Consider the following 18,157-nt stretch of genomic DNA (forward strand, 5'->3'; position numbering starts at 1 on the left):
AAACTGAGAAGCTGCTATGTGGCAACAAATATTTGAAATTAACCATGTTAGGTAAGTCCAAGGGGGGTCATTGGCAAAATATACGGGTCATAGGTCCTGTTAAGGTCTTTCTTGTTGCTGACAAACTGTCTTTTCTCCATAGTACCTCATCCTCGTGCCTGGCTATCTGTTCCATCTATTTCTAGCCTCATCTGATTAAGCTCCTTCTCTCTCTCTCTTCTCTTTCTCCATATATATATATATATATATATATATATATATATATATATATATATATATATATATATATATATATATATATATATATATATATATATATATATATATATATATATATATATATATATATATATATATATATATATATATATATATATATATATATATATATATATATATATATATATATATATATTTCATTAGCCCATAAAGCGCTAAGACTTCTACATATAATCAACAACCTCATCCGGCCAGGACTCGAACCTACTATCTTATGGTGAAACGTTACTCTGATCACTTACGAGGCACGGGTAGTCCCCTATTGGAGGTTCACGGCGCCATAAACTCGATGAACAGGCTTTGTGTGAAATATAACAAAGTCTAGGACTGCAGAAAACAGCAACGTGACTTGTACATCGACCTTACCAAGGCCTTCCACTCGGTCAACAGGGAAGCCATTTGGTGGACCCTCAGCCGTTTTGGCTGCCCACCAAAATTCATCGCCATTGTGAGGCAACTCCGCGATGGCATGAACGGTAGTGTCTTGCAAAATGTCACCCAGTCAGAGTTCTTTCCCATCCAAACAGGGGTTAAACAAGGTACTGGCACCAACTCTCTTTTCATCTTCTTGGCTGCCTTCCATACTCGTGCCAGTGCCAATTTAGCCATCGGGCTGAACATTGAGTACTGGGTGAAAGGGGGTCTTTTCAACATAAGACGACTCCAGGCAACAACAAATGTGTCGGTAGCTTCAATTACTGAATTTCAGTATGCTGACGACCCCACCCTTGTTGCTCACACTGAACACGACCTGCAGGTGATCCTGAACACCTATGCAGACGCGTATGCACACTTGGGCCTTGAGGTGAATGTATGTAATACTCAGATTCTCTTTCAACCCCTGGTTCTGACACACCTCCACCATCCATCCAGCTTAACGGTACTACCCCCTCTAATATTGCCCACTTTCGGTATCTCAGCTCCCACCAGTCCACCACCGCAAATATCGATGAAGAGATTTAGCATCGGATCAGATGTGCATCTCAAGCCTTGCGCAGACTTCGAAATCGTGTCTTCAGCTCTAGGGAGCTGAAATTATCAACAAAGCTGCACGTATATCAAGCAGTGGTCCTGCCCACCCTACTATATGGCAGTGAGACATGGGTAACATACAGGAGGCACCTCAATGCACTTGAAAACTTTCACCAACGTAGTCTACGTTCAATCCTCCGAGTTCGCTGGGACGACATGAGAACAAATGCCAGTATTCTTGCTGATACCAACTGTAGAAGCATGGACTGCATTAGACTGCCAAAGCAACTACTTTACAGTCACATAGCGAATAGTAACTCCGGCGGGCAATTGAAAAGGTATAAGGATAGTCTTTAGACAAACCTGAAAAGATGCTAAGTCGACCCTCTCGCCTGGGAGTCGATTACTCCACATCGTAACGCTTGGAGGAGCACCACACGAGAAGGTGTCAATACTTTCGTGTTAGCCCGACTGCAAAGCGAGGCAGACCAGCGCCAACGTCGGAAAGACGCTGCCACCGCCCCTCCCGTACTAGATGGATCCCTCCACATGTGCAACGAATGTGGACGACGCCGCGGGTCCCGTATCGGGCTCTTTAGTCACCTCAAAACTCACTAGCCTAGGAGACATCTCGAATAACTCATATCATTGTATCATAGCTGGATGATCATCATACTCGATTCCGAGTGACAGCAAAGTAGTAGTAGTAGTAGTGTGTGTGTGTCGATTTCACGAAGTCCTGTTCAAGTTTTAAAAATATATTACACAAACACCATAAAAGATAGAATTATGTACTGGTAGTAGGCAGCTACCAAACAGGGAGGTACTACCGCCTGGGAAGATATTGGAAGCATAATGTGTTGTCTAATGGTAGATCCTGCTGCTATATGGCATCACGAAAATTGTGACCAGGTCCCAGGTTGCTGATATATCTTTCTACCTCATTTACACACAATTGCAGGGTCTCAACTGTCTCTCTTACTATTGACAACACCACAAATAAAACCGGACTCATTCTTGATCTTTTTTATTCATTCTATTTTATTCTCCTATGTCAGTTGATATTAATACTGAAGCGGGGCCTTCTCGGATGGGTCCCACTGGTCGGGAAGGTTGTGGACCCAAGGGCCGACCTGATCATCATCAAGCTACTGGGGCCTCAACTGACGCCACCACGGTTGCTGGAGGATCGGCTTTTTTCACACTTCATTTTTCCAACATTCGTGGCCTGAGATCCAATTTTTCTTCTGTGGAGCATCATCTATCAACTTCTTCCCCCGACTTCTTACTACTCTCCGAACTTCAACTAACCAAAGCAGCTTCACCCAAACCTTTTCAAGTCTCTAAAAACAACCTTTATACCTGCTTCCGTTCTAAGGGATGTGTATGCGCCTACTGCAATACACGTACACCTATAGCCCGACTCACGGATCATGAATCTCCCCTTTATGATGTCATCTGGCTAAAAATATCTCTACCTACTGTGACTATTTTTCTTTGTTTCCTATACTGTTCTCCCAACTCTACCAACTATTTCGAACTCTTTGACTATCTCATTTCTTGCCATGAGCCGTTGCTATCCACACACCCCAACACCGAGATCCTCTACCTAGGGGATTTCAATGTACATCACAGAGAGTGGCTTGGCTCTGCAAGGGATGACCCAGGTGGAGCTGAGGCACTCTCTTTTTCCTTACTTAATGATTTGGAACAAATAATCAAACACCCTACACGCATTCCTGATCGACACGATCAACTTGCTAACATTCTTGATCTTTGCTTTACCTCTAACCCCTCACACTATTCATACTAAATTTTTGCCCCCTTAGGGTCTTCTGATCACAGCTTTATTTCTATTAAATCAAAATGGGCACGACCACCTCCCCCACCCCCCTCTAAACGTCAACTATGGCACTATCGGAGGGCAAGCTGGCAATCCTTGTGAGAATTCTTCACAGACTTTCCTTGGGATGAATGTTGCTTTTCCACTCGGGATGCCTCAGTATGTGCTGACAGCATTGCTGGGGTAATACAGGGCGGTATGAGTGCATTTATACCATCTTCTACCAAAACTTTCACATTACAATCATGGTTTGATCGCTCCTGCTCTCTTGCTTGCAGGGTGAGAGATAGGGCATATCGAGCTATGAAACTATCTCCTTCTCCTTTTACCCACACCTCTTTCATTACTTCTAGGAATCGTTGTAAGGCTATTTTTCGTCGGGCCAAGCGGAATTTTATTAAAAGAAAGACCTCTGTCCTGACTAATTCTTCCTCTAGTAAATCCTTCTGGTCCTAAACTAAAAACATCTGTAACAACTTCTGCACGCCTTCTTTTCCTCCCCTCTTCCGTCCCAATAACTCTATAGCCAACCCTGACAAAGCCAACCTCTTTGGCACCTTATTCTCCTGTAATTCCACCTCAGACGATTCCCACTCTATCCCTCGTACCCCTGCACCTCCTACTGAAAATTTCCACTCGCAGGGTTGCCGGTGTGTTATCCAGGTTGGATGTGAGTAAGGCGCATGGATCGGACGGAATACCCCCTCGTGTTCTGAGGGAGAGTGCTGAAGCCCTGGCCCCTGTGCTTGCTCGCCTCTTTCGCCTTTGCCTCAAAACCAAAACTTTTCCTTCTTCTTGGAAGCATGCCTTGGTTCAGCCCATCCCGAAGAAGGGTGACCATTCTAATCCCTCTAACTATCGCCCCATTGCCCTAACTTCATCTCTCTCTAAGATTTTCGAAAAGATCTTGAACTCCCATTTTCTCCGTCACCTTGAACGCCTTTCTCTTTTGTCGGATCACCAGTATGGCTTTCGCCAGGCGAGATCTACTGGTGATCTGCTCTCCTATTGCACCCACCTTTGGTCATCCTCTCTTAGGGATTATGGGGAAACTTTTGTCGTGGCCCTCGACCTTCTCCAAAGCTTTTGACAGGGTATGGCACAAGTCTTTGCTATCTAAACTTCCCTCTTTTGGTTTCTCTCCCCCGCTTTGTTTTCTCATCTCTAGCTTCCTTGAGAATCGATCCATGGCAGTTGTTGTCGAGGGATTGATTTCTCGCTCTTTCTCTACCAATAGTGGCGTCCCTCAGGGTTCTGTTCTTTCACCAACTCTCTTCCTTCTTTTTATCAATGATTTACTTCACACTACAACTAATTCTATCCATTCTTATGCCGATGATTCTACTCTTCATTCTTCCTCACATTTTCCCCTTCCTCCTAACTCTCAAACTAGATCTGTTTCTAGAACTGATATCATTACTTCTATCAACGCGGATCTGTGCAGCATCTCTGAACAGGGAGATACAAACTTGGTTAAGGTCAATAGTAACAAAACTTAATATTTACCAATTACACTTTGTAAATTAGACGATCTCCCACCAATTACATTTCAGGACGCTATCATCCTCCCAAATTCTGAAATAAATATGTTAGGCCTCACCATTTCGTCCAATATGTCCTGGAAATCACACATCCTTAGTATAACTAAAGCTGCCTCCCGAAAGTTGGGAATGCTGTACAGATGCCGCAGCTACTTCACTCCTAAGCAGTTGCTCCAAGTATATAAGGGATTCATTCGTCCTAACTTGGAGTACTGCTCTCATATCTGGGGTGGCTCTTCTTCTGTCCAACTATTAGATAGGGTGGAATCAAAGGCATTTCGTCTTATTAACTCTCCTCCTTTAGTCGACAATCTCTCTCCCCTTTCTCTTCGCCGCAATGTTGCTTCACTCTCTCTCTTTTACAGGTACTTTAACGGGCAATGTTCAGTGGATTTGGCATCCTGTGTACCGCCGGCAAGGCCGTGGGTTCGTAACACACGTCTTGCCCGCGGTGCCCACCATTTCTCTGTGGATGTCGGTCACACGAGAATAACCCGTTATATTACCTCCTTCTTTCCTCACACAGCAAACTGTGGAATGCTCTGCCTTCTTCTGTGTTTCCATGCTCTTACAATCTGTCTCACTTTAAAAAGCTGGTTTTCCGGCATCTTCGTGGTGTAGATTAATACACTATAACCGTTTTTTCTATATTTTCAATTTCTTTCCGTTCTTTTTTTTTCGCCCCCCAGGCTCCGTTGTGAGTCGTTTGATCTGTGCCCGGGTGGGCTAATTCCCGTAAAAAAAAAAAAAAAGTTTTTTGCAGCTTTTTGTATAAATATGTTAATCTTTTTAGTGTAAATTAATAAATTTTCTTAAAATCTATTTTAGCAAGGGAAGCTAAATTTCTATATGAATATATTTATGGCTATGGCCATGAGCTCCCATTTTAATACACGAGTGGTTTTAAAAGCCACATCACTAGAAGCTATTCGAATTTTTTCTATGGGTCATTCATTTAGTGTTCGTATTTTTAGCCGTAACAGATAGCTACAAAATTGTTTTAGTCGAACTCATGGTGACTAGGATGAATGGTGACTAGGATGAATGGTGACTAGGATTCTTTCCTTCCACATGAATATCTGAAATGAGTTTTTTCGGGTAAGTATTAGGAATGGTTACAAAAATGTAATTGCAAGTACTAACCTTCCAATCCAGTGATCTTCATGAGGCGTGAGTTACCGTGGTGTGGTGAGACATGGGGGATGAGGTCTTGGAAAGCTAGGTAGATGACGTGGAGAGTGTTGCGGAAAGTGTGGTGGAGGAGGAAGTCTTTCACTCTCGCCCTCCGACCAACCGCCACCACGCGCGTTTCAGGCATCCTCCACAGTCCTGCTGCCTCTGCCCACCTAAAGTAACGTTTCTTTGATTAGAGTAACGATAAAAGCCCTGAAAAATTATATATTAAGAAAATTTGACACTGCGAACATAAAATTTGTGATGAGAAGCTAATGGTAGAGGTATTGATAAGTGAAATTAAGGGAAGGAGAGCCAGGGGAAGGAAGAGACTGGATTGGATAAGAGAAATGAAAAGTTAGGTCTGAGAAGAGGTACAAAAACTGGGAGCATTAGTAAAGACACAAGTTAAATCCATCTATCTATCTATCTATCTATAGTGATCCATGTATATGCTGTTAATCACATAGGAAAAAAGAAAACACGAAGTTATCAATCGCTTTGTGTTAAAAACTGTGGTTGTGCATATGGGGGGAGGGCAATTAAGCATTAACGGCACTAAGTCCCATTGGAGCAACGTCACAAGTGGAGTTCCCCAAGGCTCAGTACTTGGACCATTATTGTTTATTATATACATAAACGACATAGATATCGGCATAGACAGCAACATAAGTAAATTTGCTGATGACACTAAAATAGGACGTGTTATCAAATCTGACGAGGACTCGGCAAAACTACAGGAAGATCTAAACAAATTTTTCGAATGGTCTGAAAAATGGCAGATGAAATTCAACGTCGACAAATGTAAAGTACTCAGTATAGGAGATGTAAACAGGGAAACCAGGTACCAGATGAACAACGATGCCATAGAGAAATCCGACTGCGAGAGAGATTTAGGAGTAATGATAAGTAGGAACCTTAAGCCAAGTAAACAATGTATTTTTGCTCGTAACAAGGCTAATAAAGTACTTGGGTTCATACAAAGGAGTGTTAGTTACAAGACTAGCGAGGTCATCCTAAAACTGTATCTTGCTCTTGTGAGACCACACCTGGATTACGCAGTTCAGTTCTGGTCACCGTATTACAGAATGGATATAGAATCCTTGGAAAGAATTCAGAGGAGAATGACAAGACTAATCCCGGGCATTAGGAACCTTGAGTATAGAGACAGGTTAAAGCATCTTAATTTGCACTCCCTTGAGAGACGTAGAGCGAGGGGCGACCTGATAGAGGTGTATAAGTGGAAGGCAGGGCTAAACAAAGGGGACATTACAAAGGTACTCAAATTATCCAACCAGGAGCGAACTCGTAACAATGGTTTTAAATTAGACAAATTTAGATTTAGGCGTGAAATAGGTAAACACTGGTTTGGAAACAGAGTAGTGGATGAATGGAACAAGTTACCAAATATCATCATTAATTCGAATACGCTGAATTGCTTCAAACATAGGTTGGATACTCATATGAGCAATAAGGGTTGGGTGTAAACGGGACTGCCCAGTATGGGCCAATAGGCCCGCTGCAGTTTCCTCCATTCTTATGTTCTTATGTTCTTAAGTCTGGTGCTGGCTATCCTCCACCCCACACCATCACTCTACTAAAGGTGCTGAGTATCTTCCACAACCGCGACTGCAGACGGGGTCGCCGCATTCCCAGACGAATCCCTATCATCACACCGAGCAAGCATAGGAAAGTCAAGCCAGTACTTGAAAGACAGTGTACTCGCTATGAAGTGCCGCGACTATGGTACAGCCTACCATCCCTACTGCTGTCCAATGTCACATCTTTATGCAACAAGGTGGAGGAGGTCAGTGTCACAGTGAAGTCAGTTGGTGCAGGTATTGTGGCGATTACCGAGGCGTGGCAAATTGTTCCTGAGATCTGTGCCATAGAAAACTATGAGTTATTTCACCACCTTAGAAAGGACAGGAGAGGTGGTGGTGTAGTTCTGTACTGTCGCAGTGACCTCAAACCATCACCCCTAGGTGTTAATGTACCTGAAGATGTAGAAGCCTTGTGGGTTCAGGTCACTCCCACCTCCCACCCCCGCCAGCTTGCCTCCCTCATTGTCTGTGTATGCTATCATCCCCCCCGCGCACCAACCGCCAATGTACTGATTACTCATATTATAGACACTGCTGACTCCCTGAGATCCAGATTTCCATGTGCTAAACTAGTGATATGCGGTGACTTCAATGAGTTAGACATCAGTGACATCACCCAACACCTCCACCTTACACAAATAGTTGACTTTCCCACACATGGCAATGCCACCCTTGACCTCATTATGACTGATCTCGGTAACCACTACCTTCCCCCCCAGCCGCTGCCTCCCATGGGACGCAGCCCACACCTGTCCCTGCTGTGGTCACCTACCCCCACCTTCTCACCACCGCCAGTTGCCACCAGGACTTACCGACCCACCCCCGACTCTGCTCTGCGGCGTTTTGGACAATGGATAACCCGGTATCCCTGGACTGAAGTGATCACGGTAGACGATGTGCAGAACAAGTGGGATAATTACCTGGACACTATCACCAAAGCCTACCACCACTTCTTTCCAGCCAAAACACTGAGGATCCACCCCGATGATGTCCCGTGGATTACACCCCGCATAAAAAGACTTATTGAGCAGCGCAACAAGGCATACTACACCAACAACCGCCTGTACAAAAGTCTACGTAACCAGGTCATCAGGGAAATCAAGTCGGCCAAGAAGACTTATTATCCCAGGAAAGTGCACGGCCTCAAGGAAGTCGGCATCGGTCAGTGGTACTCCAAGGTAAAAGATCTCTGTGGTCTCAACCGTCAGTCTCCCACACTTCCTTTCATCTCACATTTACCTAGTGAGGAGGCAGCTGAGATAATTAATAACCATTTTGCTACCATATGTCATACCTTACCCAGTCTTGACCTCACTCTCCTCCCGGCTTACTTACCTTCCCCCTCCCCCCCTCCCAGTGTCCAACCATATGAAATCGCCAACAAACTCCTGAAATTTAAATCCAAACGCTCCACGACCCCAGTTGACCTCCCACTCAAAATATACAAGGAGTTTGCAGTCGAACTTGCCACTCCCCTCTGTTCTATTATTAATGCATCCCTTAGACAAAGCAAATGCCCAAATGAATGGAAAACCGCATTTGTCACCCCCATCCCCAAGGTCACCACCCCAAAGTCCCCTAACGACCTCAGGCTAGTTGCCATTACCCCCATACCCAGTCTACTCTGTGAGGACTTTGTTTTTGAGTGGGCATTTGCCAGAATCTATCAGTCAATTGATCCACAGCAATTTTGCAATATGAGGACCTCCTCTACATCACACTGCTTAGTGAGCTTTCTGGATTTTCTCCACAAAAACCTGCAGAAACGTAAGACATCACTGGCCGTTGCCCTTGTTAACTTCAGGAAGGCCTTTGACCTTGTTGATCACTGCACTGTTATCAACAAGGCCATTGCACTAGGGCTCCCCACCAACCTGGTCTCGTGGCTCACTGAATTCTTGAGTGGACTCCACATTCCAACACCTCACCTGCGGTGTTCCCCAGGGGACCAAGATGGGACCACTGTGCTTCCTCATCCTGATCAACGACGCTCTATCGGACACTCCTCACAGGTGGAAGTACGTGGATGACTGCACTGTGGGGGTTTCAGTGGACAACGCACCAGACTGCTCATCGCTGCAAGGCATCCTGGACAGGCTACAGGCATGGACTACGGAGAACAAGGTCACCATCAACCACACCAAAACCGTAGTCATGCACATCAATACCGCCACCACTCCAGCAGTCACAGTGGGTGCCCATCCTCTCCAGCTGGTGCAGTCTGCCAAACTCCTGGGTGTAACTATAGACAACAAACTGGAATGGAAGGCCCATGTAAATAACACAGTCAAGGCAGCCTCGTAACGTCTCTACATGCTACGACGACTTAGGTCACTTGGGACACCCACGCCAGAGCTGAGGACTATCTACAACGCCTTTATTCTTCCCAAACTGACGTATGCGTCACCAGCCTGGTCGTCTTCTCTCAACTCTACCCAACAAAGTCGGCTAGAGAAGGTACAGAAAAGGGCCTGGAGAATCATGCTCGGCGCAGAATACTCCGGCTACATCAACGCTCTCTCCACCCTGGAAATGTCAACCCTCAGTGACCACCACCAAGCACTGGAAAGGTTTGGCAGCCAACTAATGCACCACCCTCGTCATCGCCACCTCCTGCCACCGGCAGCCCCCACCCACCTCGCTCAGTTCGCCACTACAACAAAATTCAACCCAAAAGAGCCCGCACCAAAAGATATAAGAACAGCACCATCCAATTGTTAAAATAATAAACAAATCCTGATTTATGTACTGTACAGCCCTGTAAATGTATTCAATGCATATTATATCATCATGTCTAAATCAAATGTAAGTCTGTATATTTTCAGCCTCCGGCTGCAACTCTATTAATAAACCGTTTATTATTATTATTACCTAACTTACATCTACTACACTATCATTTTAGTTCAAGAGCTAGGGGGTTTAATCACCAGTCTGAGGTCAAAAGGTTTGATAGTATTTTTGAAATGTATATTATATGAGTAAGACAAAATACCATTTCTTAGTTGATACAGCCTGGCCAAAACCTATGGCAAAGGGTTAAATATTGTACATAACAGCTGAGAGTTATATTTTCTATGTTTACAGGAAAAGCTTGTCAAGATTAACCATTTACGTGTATTTTTATCATTCTATATAATACATATTGAATTATAATTTAGTGGTGAGTACTATAGCTGAGTGATAGGGTTTTGTCATCAAATGCTCTACTTTATTTCTATAATATATCACTATGAAACTGTTAGTGATGAAAATCTGTATTGCATTTCAACTGGCTCTGCAGTTTCAAAAAAAGTGAAAGAAGAGTTGACACAATGTTCTGATATTGGCCAGAAATAGTGCGATGAGTTCGTAACAGGCAGTTTTAATGAAGCAAGTAGATTTGAAAAACCAATACCACGGCGTAGAGTGGACAAATTTGCAACAGTAAAAGTGGAGTTAACTGGGAAAGATATGAAGATCCAAGAGACACAAGCAACAAGAGACTTATTTGGAAGGTTATTATACCTAGCCACAAAAAATTATATTGATCTTTCCAAACTTTGAGTTACCCTATCACCCCTGTACCTGCATCTCTGGCAAATCTCAATGGATTAATCAATAAAATAGGAAAGTCTGTACATACTCCAAAAGAAACTTGAAACGAAAGTAAACAGTCAGCTAAATTCCACAGTCGATGCCTGTGTTATAGATGCAATGTTTCTCTACCTATAGCGGGGTGGCTGAATTCCTGCTGTCAAAGTTGTGTCCTAATGGTAGACGTGTGGACTTTGTGTGTGATACTTGTACAAGTCCTTCAAACAAAGACAATGAACTATACATGCGTGATGCAACTTAGGTCAACATTGTTATTGCTGGCCCTGAACAGAAACGATAAAAAAACTTCAGTCAATCACTGTCATCCGGCCTATTGAAGACATCACTCTTCAAATTCCTTGCAGCTGAATGGGAAAAGAACACCTACAAAATTTTTTAGACGGTCATGAAATCTATCTAGCAATAGAAGACGAGTGTTATAAATTTGAATAAAAAAGAGGATCAGTGTTTCTGCAGACTACACCTGAGTTTGGCTGTCAGCAAGAGTAAGTAGACACATACGTTATTTTGCATATGAACCAAATCAAGGAAACCATGACAGATGCCCAGGTTAGTGTTGCAAATACATGTCTTTACAGGATGCATCTACACATCATAATTCATGCAAAAAGGAAAGGTACGCCCGCAGGATATTATGGAAAAGTCTAAGGTTTTTGAGGAAGCCTTTTCCAAGGTTGGGGATAATCCAAGAGTATCTCCAGAGGTGATATTGTCATTAGAATCATTTGTGTGCACTCTCCTTGGAAAAGGAAAGTTTATAAGTAAGAATGATGCAAGATTTGCTTTGTTTAGGCAAAATAATGCACCTGATACTCATCGGCAATCACTTAAAAATATTAAGTAGAATGATCCGAGTCTTTTTCCTCCATGCAGATCAATTTTGGCTGAACAAATTAAGCGTACAAACTATGTGTCATCAGTATAGAAGAAGGCAGCACAGTGGCAAGCAGAAGACAGAGGCTGGGAACTCAAACAAGGGCGGTACACAATAAAATGGTTTGAAGGTGATTAGATTCGACCGGAAATATGTGTAGAAATGGATGACACAACCATGTTATCTACAGATGTTAGTGAAGATGAAGTAATATATGAATCATCAGGTGAGTCAAATTATGATTCTGACTGATGCGTACTCAAAATTGCTTAATTCATTTTGTAACTATATGATGCAGTGGACGAAATTCTATTTAAATTACAATAGAATTGTTTTATTTGTTTACTAGCTGAATCGCCTCCCTCCGGGCGGCTCTTTCGCTAGGCCACGGTAGGACGCCACCCTCCGGGAGGCTCCACATTGTCTCACTGTAGTGCATTAAGGTAGACCACATTTTTGGTTTTGCCATTAGCAGCAAGTATGTACAGATTTTTACCAGTTCCCACTCTGGAGCATCCAACATAGAACTGTCCATAAGAGAAGCAATGAAACACCAGGTTTAGGCCAACCATCATTAGGGACTGTCCCTGGCTTTTGTAGATGGTCATGGCAAAGCTCACTTTAACCGGGAACTGAAGTCGCTTGAACTCAAATGGCAGGTCAGTGGTGATGAGAGGTATCCTTGGTATAAAAAAGTAATTTCCTTTAGGCTTTCCTGTCAGTATTGTAGCTTCCAGTACATGTGGCATCATGTTCTTCACCACCAGTCTTGTGCCATTACAGAAGATTGGTGGTTCAAGATTTCTTAAGAGCATTATAGGAGTTCCAATCTTGAGAGTGAGGTGGTGAGGAGGCATTCCAGCGGGCTCCAAAGAATTAAGGAATTCTGTCGGGTACTGGACTGCTTGGTCCTGGTCGATTACTGTATCAACAGATTTGAAGGAGGTCTCACTGCCTGGAAGCTGTCTGAGTAGTCATGTTGTTTTCAACCACTGTTTCATTCTTTGGTGCCAGAATTGCGCGTTCACGTAGCCACCTGTGATCCTTGTAGTGGTGGATAATATTTAGGTAGACCATGTTAGTGAGCTCAGTTGAGGACTTTACAACATTTCCATATCCTTGAGGAATGATTATTTGTCCTTCTGAATCAACAAGGAAAGTTCCATTCCCAATCTGTAGTAGATGGTTTGCAAACCGTCCAGCATCCTGATCTCCTTGTAGATGTACTCTCATGTTTGTGGATGGGGTGGGTATCTGAACACTTCTCCACAGGTATGATGCCTTGAGGTACGCATTCAATTCATCAGCTGGAGTGCTTCGAGGAATGACATGTAGGGTCTGGCGAAAGTCTCCAGCAATGACCATTGTAATGCCACCCACGAGGTGGTCATTTTCTCGTATGTCTTGCAAGGTCTTGTCCAATGCTTCAAACGCTAACTTGTGAGACATAGTGCATTCATCCCAGACTATGAGGCTGCATTTTTCGAAGAGTTTTGCCTTTGCCGATCCTTTTTTGATGTTGCACACTGGATTCTCATTGTGAGCGAGGTTGAGAGGCAGTTTAAAAGCTGAGTGTGTAGTACGTCCTCCTTCTAGTAGTGTTGCAGCAATGCCTGAGGATGCCACAGCAATTGCAAGTTTCCCCTGATGATGTACTTTGGCCAACAGAAGATTGATCAGGAATGTTTTTCCTGTCCCGCCAGGTGCGTCGAGAAAGATCATACCTCCCTGCTCCTCTCGTATCGCCTGCAGGATCTGTTCATAAACATTTGCTTGATCAGGCACCAGGTGAGGCTCATTTTCTTCAAGAAAATTCACCAGAACTTCAACTGAGTTGTCTGTCTCTCTGAGCAACTCCCTGTTTGCAACTACTGTTCAGTCCCCAAAACTTCTTCTTCCATCAATAGTTCACTAACGGTGTTTGTAAGTTGCACTGCTACGGTACAGCAAAGTATAATTTTTAGCATTAAATTGGTATTATTTTATTGTCTAATCATCACTACATATAACAAGATCCATCATCACTACATATAACCTCATCCATCATCACTACGTATAACACCATCCAGCATCACTACATATAACACCATCCAGCATCACTACATATAACACATCCATCATCATCACTACATATAACACCATCCATCTACTGATCGGTAAAGTAGTTTCAGAGATTCTCGTGCGGACACACACAAACAAACAAACACACAGACATTCTTCTTTGTTATATATATATATATATATATATATATATATATATATATATATATATATATATATATATATATATATATATATATATATATATATATATAATATATATATATATATTGTTCTGGGGTATGAGGTATGATAAATAAGAACCATATCATGGCAGTGTACCTTTCTTTCGATGCATTTCAATACCCTTAAAGTACTACCACCTGGGAAGATATTGGAAGCATAATGTGTTGTCTAATTGTCTAATGGTAGACCCTGGTGCCATATGGCATTACGAAAATTGTGACCAAGTCCCAGGTTGCTGATCTGACTTTCTGCCTCATTTACACACAATTGCAGGGTCTCAATTGTTTCTCTTATTATTGACAACACAACATACACATTTTGTTTTTCACTTTTGATCTTTTTTTATTTTTTTTATTACTAGCGGAATCGCCGCCCTCTGTGCGGCTCTTTCGCTAGGCCATGGTAGGACGCCACCCTCCGGGAGGCTCAACATTGTCTCACTGTAGTGCATTAAGGTGTCTGCTTTGATCCTGACTTTGTACTCGTCAGAAGGCATGCTTTCCAGGGCATTTTTAAATGACTGTACATACGTGTTGCACTCATGCAGCATTTCTTGGATAGATAGGACAATATCATGTCTGACACCTTGAATGTTGCCACACCTGATAATAGTCTGCTTTTCATGATCTCCCATGAAGTAGATATGGAGGAACTTTGCCTGCTCATCTTCCAGGGGTAAGAAGGATCCTGCTTTGTGATAGACTTGACCCTGGACTTTGAATGTGGGCATGTATCCGTGCTCACGAACTACTCTGGTAGCTCCAAAGGATGTCATCTGGAAGCATGAAATATACTTCCGTATATTTTCCAAGTAGTGTTTTGACTCTGGTGTTGTTCCCAGCATGAGAGTCTTCAATGATTGTGGTGGTTTTTCCAAATTTGGCAGTCGTACTTTCCCATTAGAGCAGCACAGTCCAGCAGATTCTCCTTTGTACTTATTTGCACCCCATATTCACATTTCTTATCCATGTTGCCAATGACAACAGAGGGATACTTTTCATATTCTATATATAACATCATCCATCATCACTACATATAACACCATCCATCATCACTACATATAACACCATCCCTCATCACTACATATAACACCATCCATCATCACTACAGATCGGTAAAGTAGTTTCCAAGATTCTCCTGTGGACATACATACAAACAGACAGACTTCTTTGTTTTATATATAGAGAGAGCAGAAACGCCGCCCTACGAGCTGCTCTTTTGCTAGGCCACAGTGTGCAAAATCGTACGTTTGGCATACCTCGTTAAAATGGACTACCTTGTTAGAATGGACAGCCTAGAAAAGTTAGAGATCAAAGAAAAGTATGCTGTAATGAGAAAGAGCATAAGGATAAAATTAGCTGTAATACATGGGATGTGATACGACTTTTCAACCTCTGTGTGGTTTAATGGATGGAGGCTAAATCCAGAGAAAAGTAAGCCATAATGAAAGAGAACCTAAGGATCAAAATAGCTATAAATCATAGGAGGGAATATGACTTTTCTACGTGTGGGCGTCGGGGTTGTGTCAGATTGGATTGGTTGGAGTTTTTTTGAGATCACTACATATAACACCATCAATCATCACTACATATGACACCATCCATCATCACTACATATAACACCATCCATCATCACTACATATAACACCATCAATCATCACTACATATAACACCATCCATCATCACTACATATAACACCATCCATCATCACTACATATAACACCACCCATCATCCCTAGTCCGAGAATTGCTGTTCGACACCACAACCGCATCCAGCCCATACGTGCACGAACTGATCGCTATAAGAACAGCCCAGTCCCAACCATTGTAAAAATTATCAATAACTTGTAATAAATCAGTGTATTCACTCCCAGTAAACACTACTCCTTGCACTGTCACTATGTTGAAATGAACTGTAGTTTGAGCTTTTCCCCATCTAGTTATTATATGTCTTATTTGTGTCACTCATGTTACTTGTATATTATTCGTAATTCGTAACCCATTCCCCAAATATGTAACTGTATATTTTCAGCCTTCTGGCTGCCAAGCTCTTTCAATAAACCGTTAATTATTATTATTATCATTATTATTATTATTAACATCATCCATCATCACTACATATAACACCATCAATCATCACTACACATAACACCATCCATCATCACTACATATAACACCATCCATCATCACTACATATAACACCACCCATCATCACTACATATAACATCATCCATCATCACTACATATAACACCATCAATCATCACTACACATAACACCATCCATCATCACTACATATAACACCATCCATCATCACTACATATAACACCACCCATCATCACTACATATAACATCATCCATCATCACTACATATAACACCATCAATCATCACTACACATAACACCATCCATCATCACTACATATAACACCATCAATCATCACTACACATAACACCATCCATCATCACTACATATAACACCATCCATCATCACTACATATAACACCACCCATCATCACTACATATAACACCACCCATCATCACTACATATAACACCATCAATCATCACTACATATAGCACCATCCATCATCACTACATATAACACCATCCATCATCACTACATATAACACCACCCATCATCACTACATATAACATCATCCATCATCACTACATATAACACCATCCATCATCACTACATATAACACCACCCATCATCACTACATATAATATCATCCATCATCACTACATATAACACCATCCATCATCACTACATATAACACCACCCATCATCACTACATATAATATCATCCATCATCACTACATATAACACCACCCATTAACACTACATATAACGACATCTATCATCACTACTTATAACATCATCCATCATCATTACATATAACACCATCCATCATCATCACTACATATAACACCATCCATCATCACTACATATAACACCACCCATTATCACTACATATAATATCATCCATCATCACTACATATAACACCATCCAGCATCACTACATATAACATCATCCAGCATCACTACAGATCGGTAAAGTACTTTCCGAGATTCTCGTGCGGACACACAATACACAAACACACACACAGACATACTTCTTTGTTTTATATATATATATATATATATATATATATATATATATATATATAGGTGCGATGATTTTAAGCAAAGCTTAGGAACTTACAATGTTTTCTTGTAGTTATCAGCATATATATATATATATATATATATATATATATATATATATATATATATATATATATGTGTGTGTGTATTATTATGATTACGTTTTTCGCCTCCTAGGCCCCGATGTGTGTGAGTGACCTTTTTTGTTTTTTTACGGGAATTAGCCAACCCGGGCACAGGTCAAACGACCCACAACGGAGCCTGGGGGGCGAAAAAAAAAAGAACGGAAAGATATTGTAAATATAGAAAAAAAAGGTTATACTGTATTAATCTACACCACGAAGATGCCGGAAAACCTTTGCCCGGGTGTGCCAAACCCTGTAAAATAAAAGAAAAAAAGCAAGGTATGGTAAAAACATGTTTTGTCATAGGCATATAATTCAAAGATCGTAAACAAATATACAGTTTGCCTACTGTACAGTTTACCTTGTACTTAAGTATGATTCTGTATGAATAAAAAAAAAATATATATATATATATATCAGGGATATGAATCATTTCTTTTAATTGTGCACCATGATATCAGAAATTTTGTTTTAATGTGATGACTGTGCTTCTTTGGATTTTACATGTTTTTATATGTAATATCTATGTTTCTATGGTTTTTGTGATGTATATTTTTGTTACTTATAAAATTCCAACTTAATTACACAAAATAATAAGGTCAAATTGCAATTATGGCAACGTTGTTTCCCTGTGTGTAAAAAAAAAAGTCGCCACAGTGAGGTACAATTTTTTACCCTTTGCCACAGGTTTTTGGCCAGGCTGCATCGAGTAAGAAATGGTA

At 41.7% G+C, this 18,157-nt stretch overlaps 1 protein-coding gene across 1 annotated transcript in view; it reads right to left on the reverse strand.

Moving 5' to 3' along the window:
• The window catches only part of LOC121873805 (probable glutamate receptor), a 52,274-nt gene that overhangs the window by 11,316 nt on the left and 22,801 nt on the right, over positions 1 to 18,157 (reverse strand). The window contains exon 4 of the mRNA XM_042377509.1: positions 5,779 to 5,981. Within this exon, the coding sequence (XP_042233443.1) occupies positions 5,779 to 5,981 (203 nt within the window). The remainder of the gene's footprint in view (positions 1 to 5,778; positions 5,982 to 18,157) is intronic.

This window comes from Homarus americanus, unplaced genomic scaffold (genome assembly GCF_018991925.1).
Source record: "Homarus americanus isolate GMGI-L3 unplaced genomic scaffold, GMGI_Hamer_2.0 scaffold25827, whole genome shotgun sequence".
NCBI lineage: Eukaryota > Metazoa > Arthropoda > Malacostraca > Decapoda > Nephropidae > Homarus > Homarus americanus.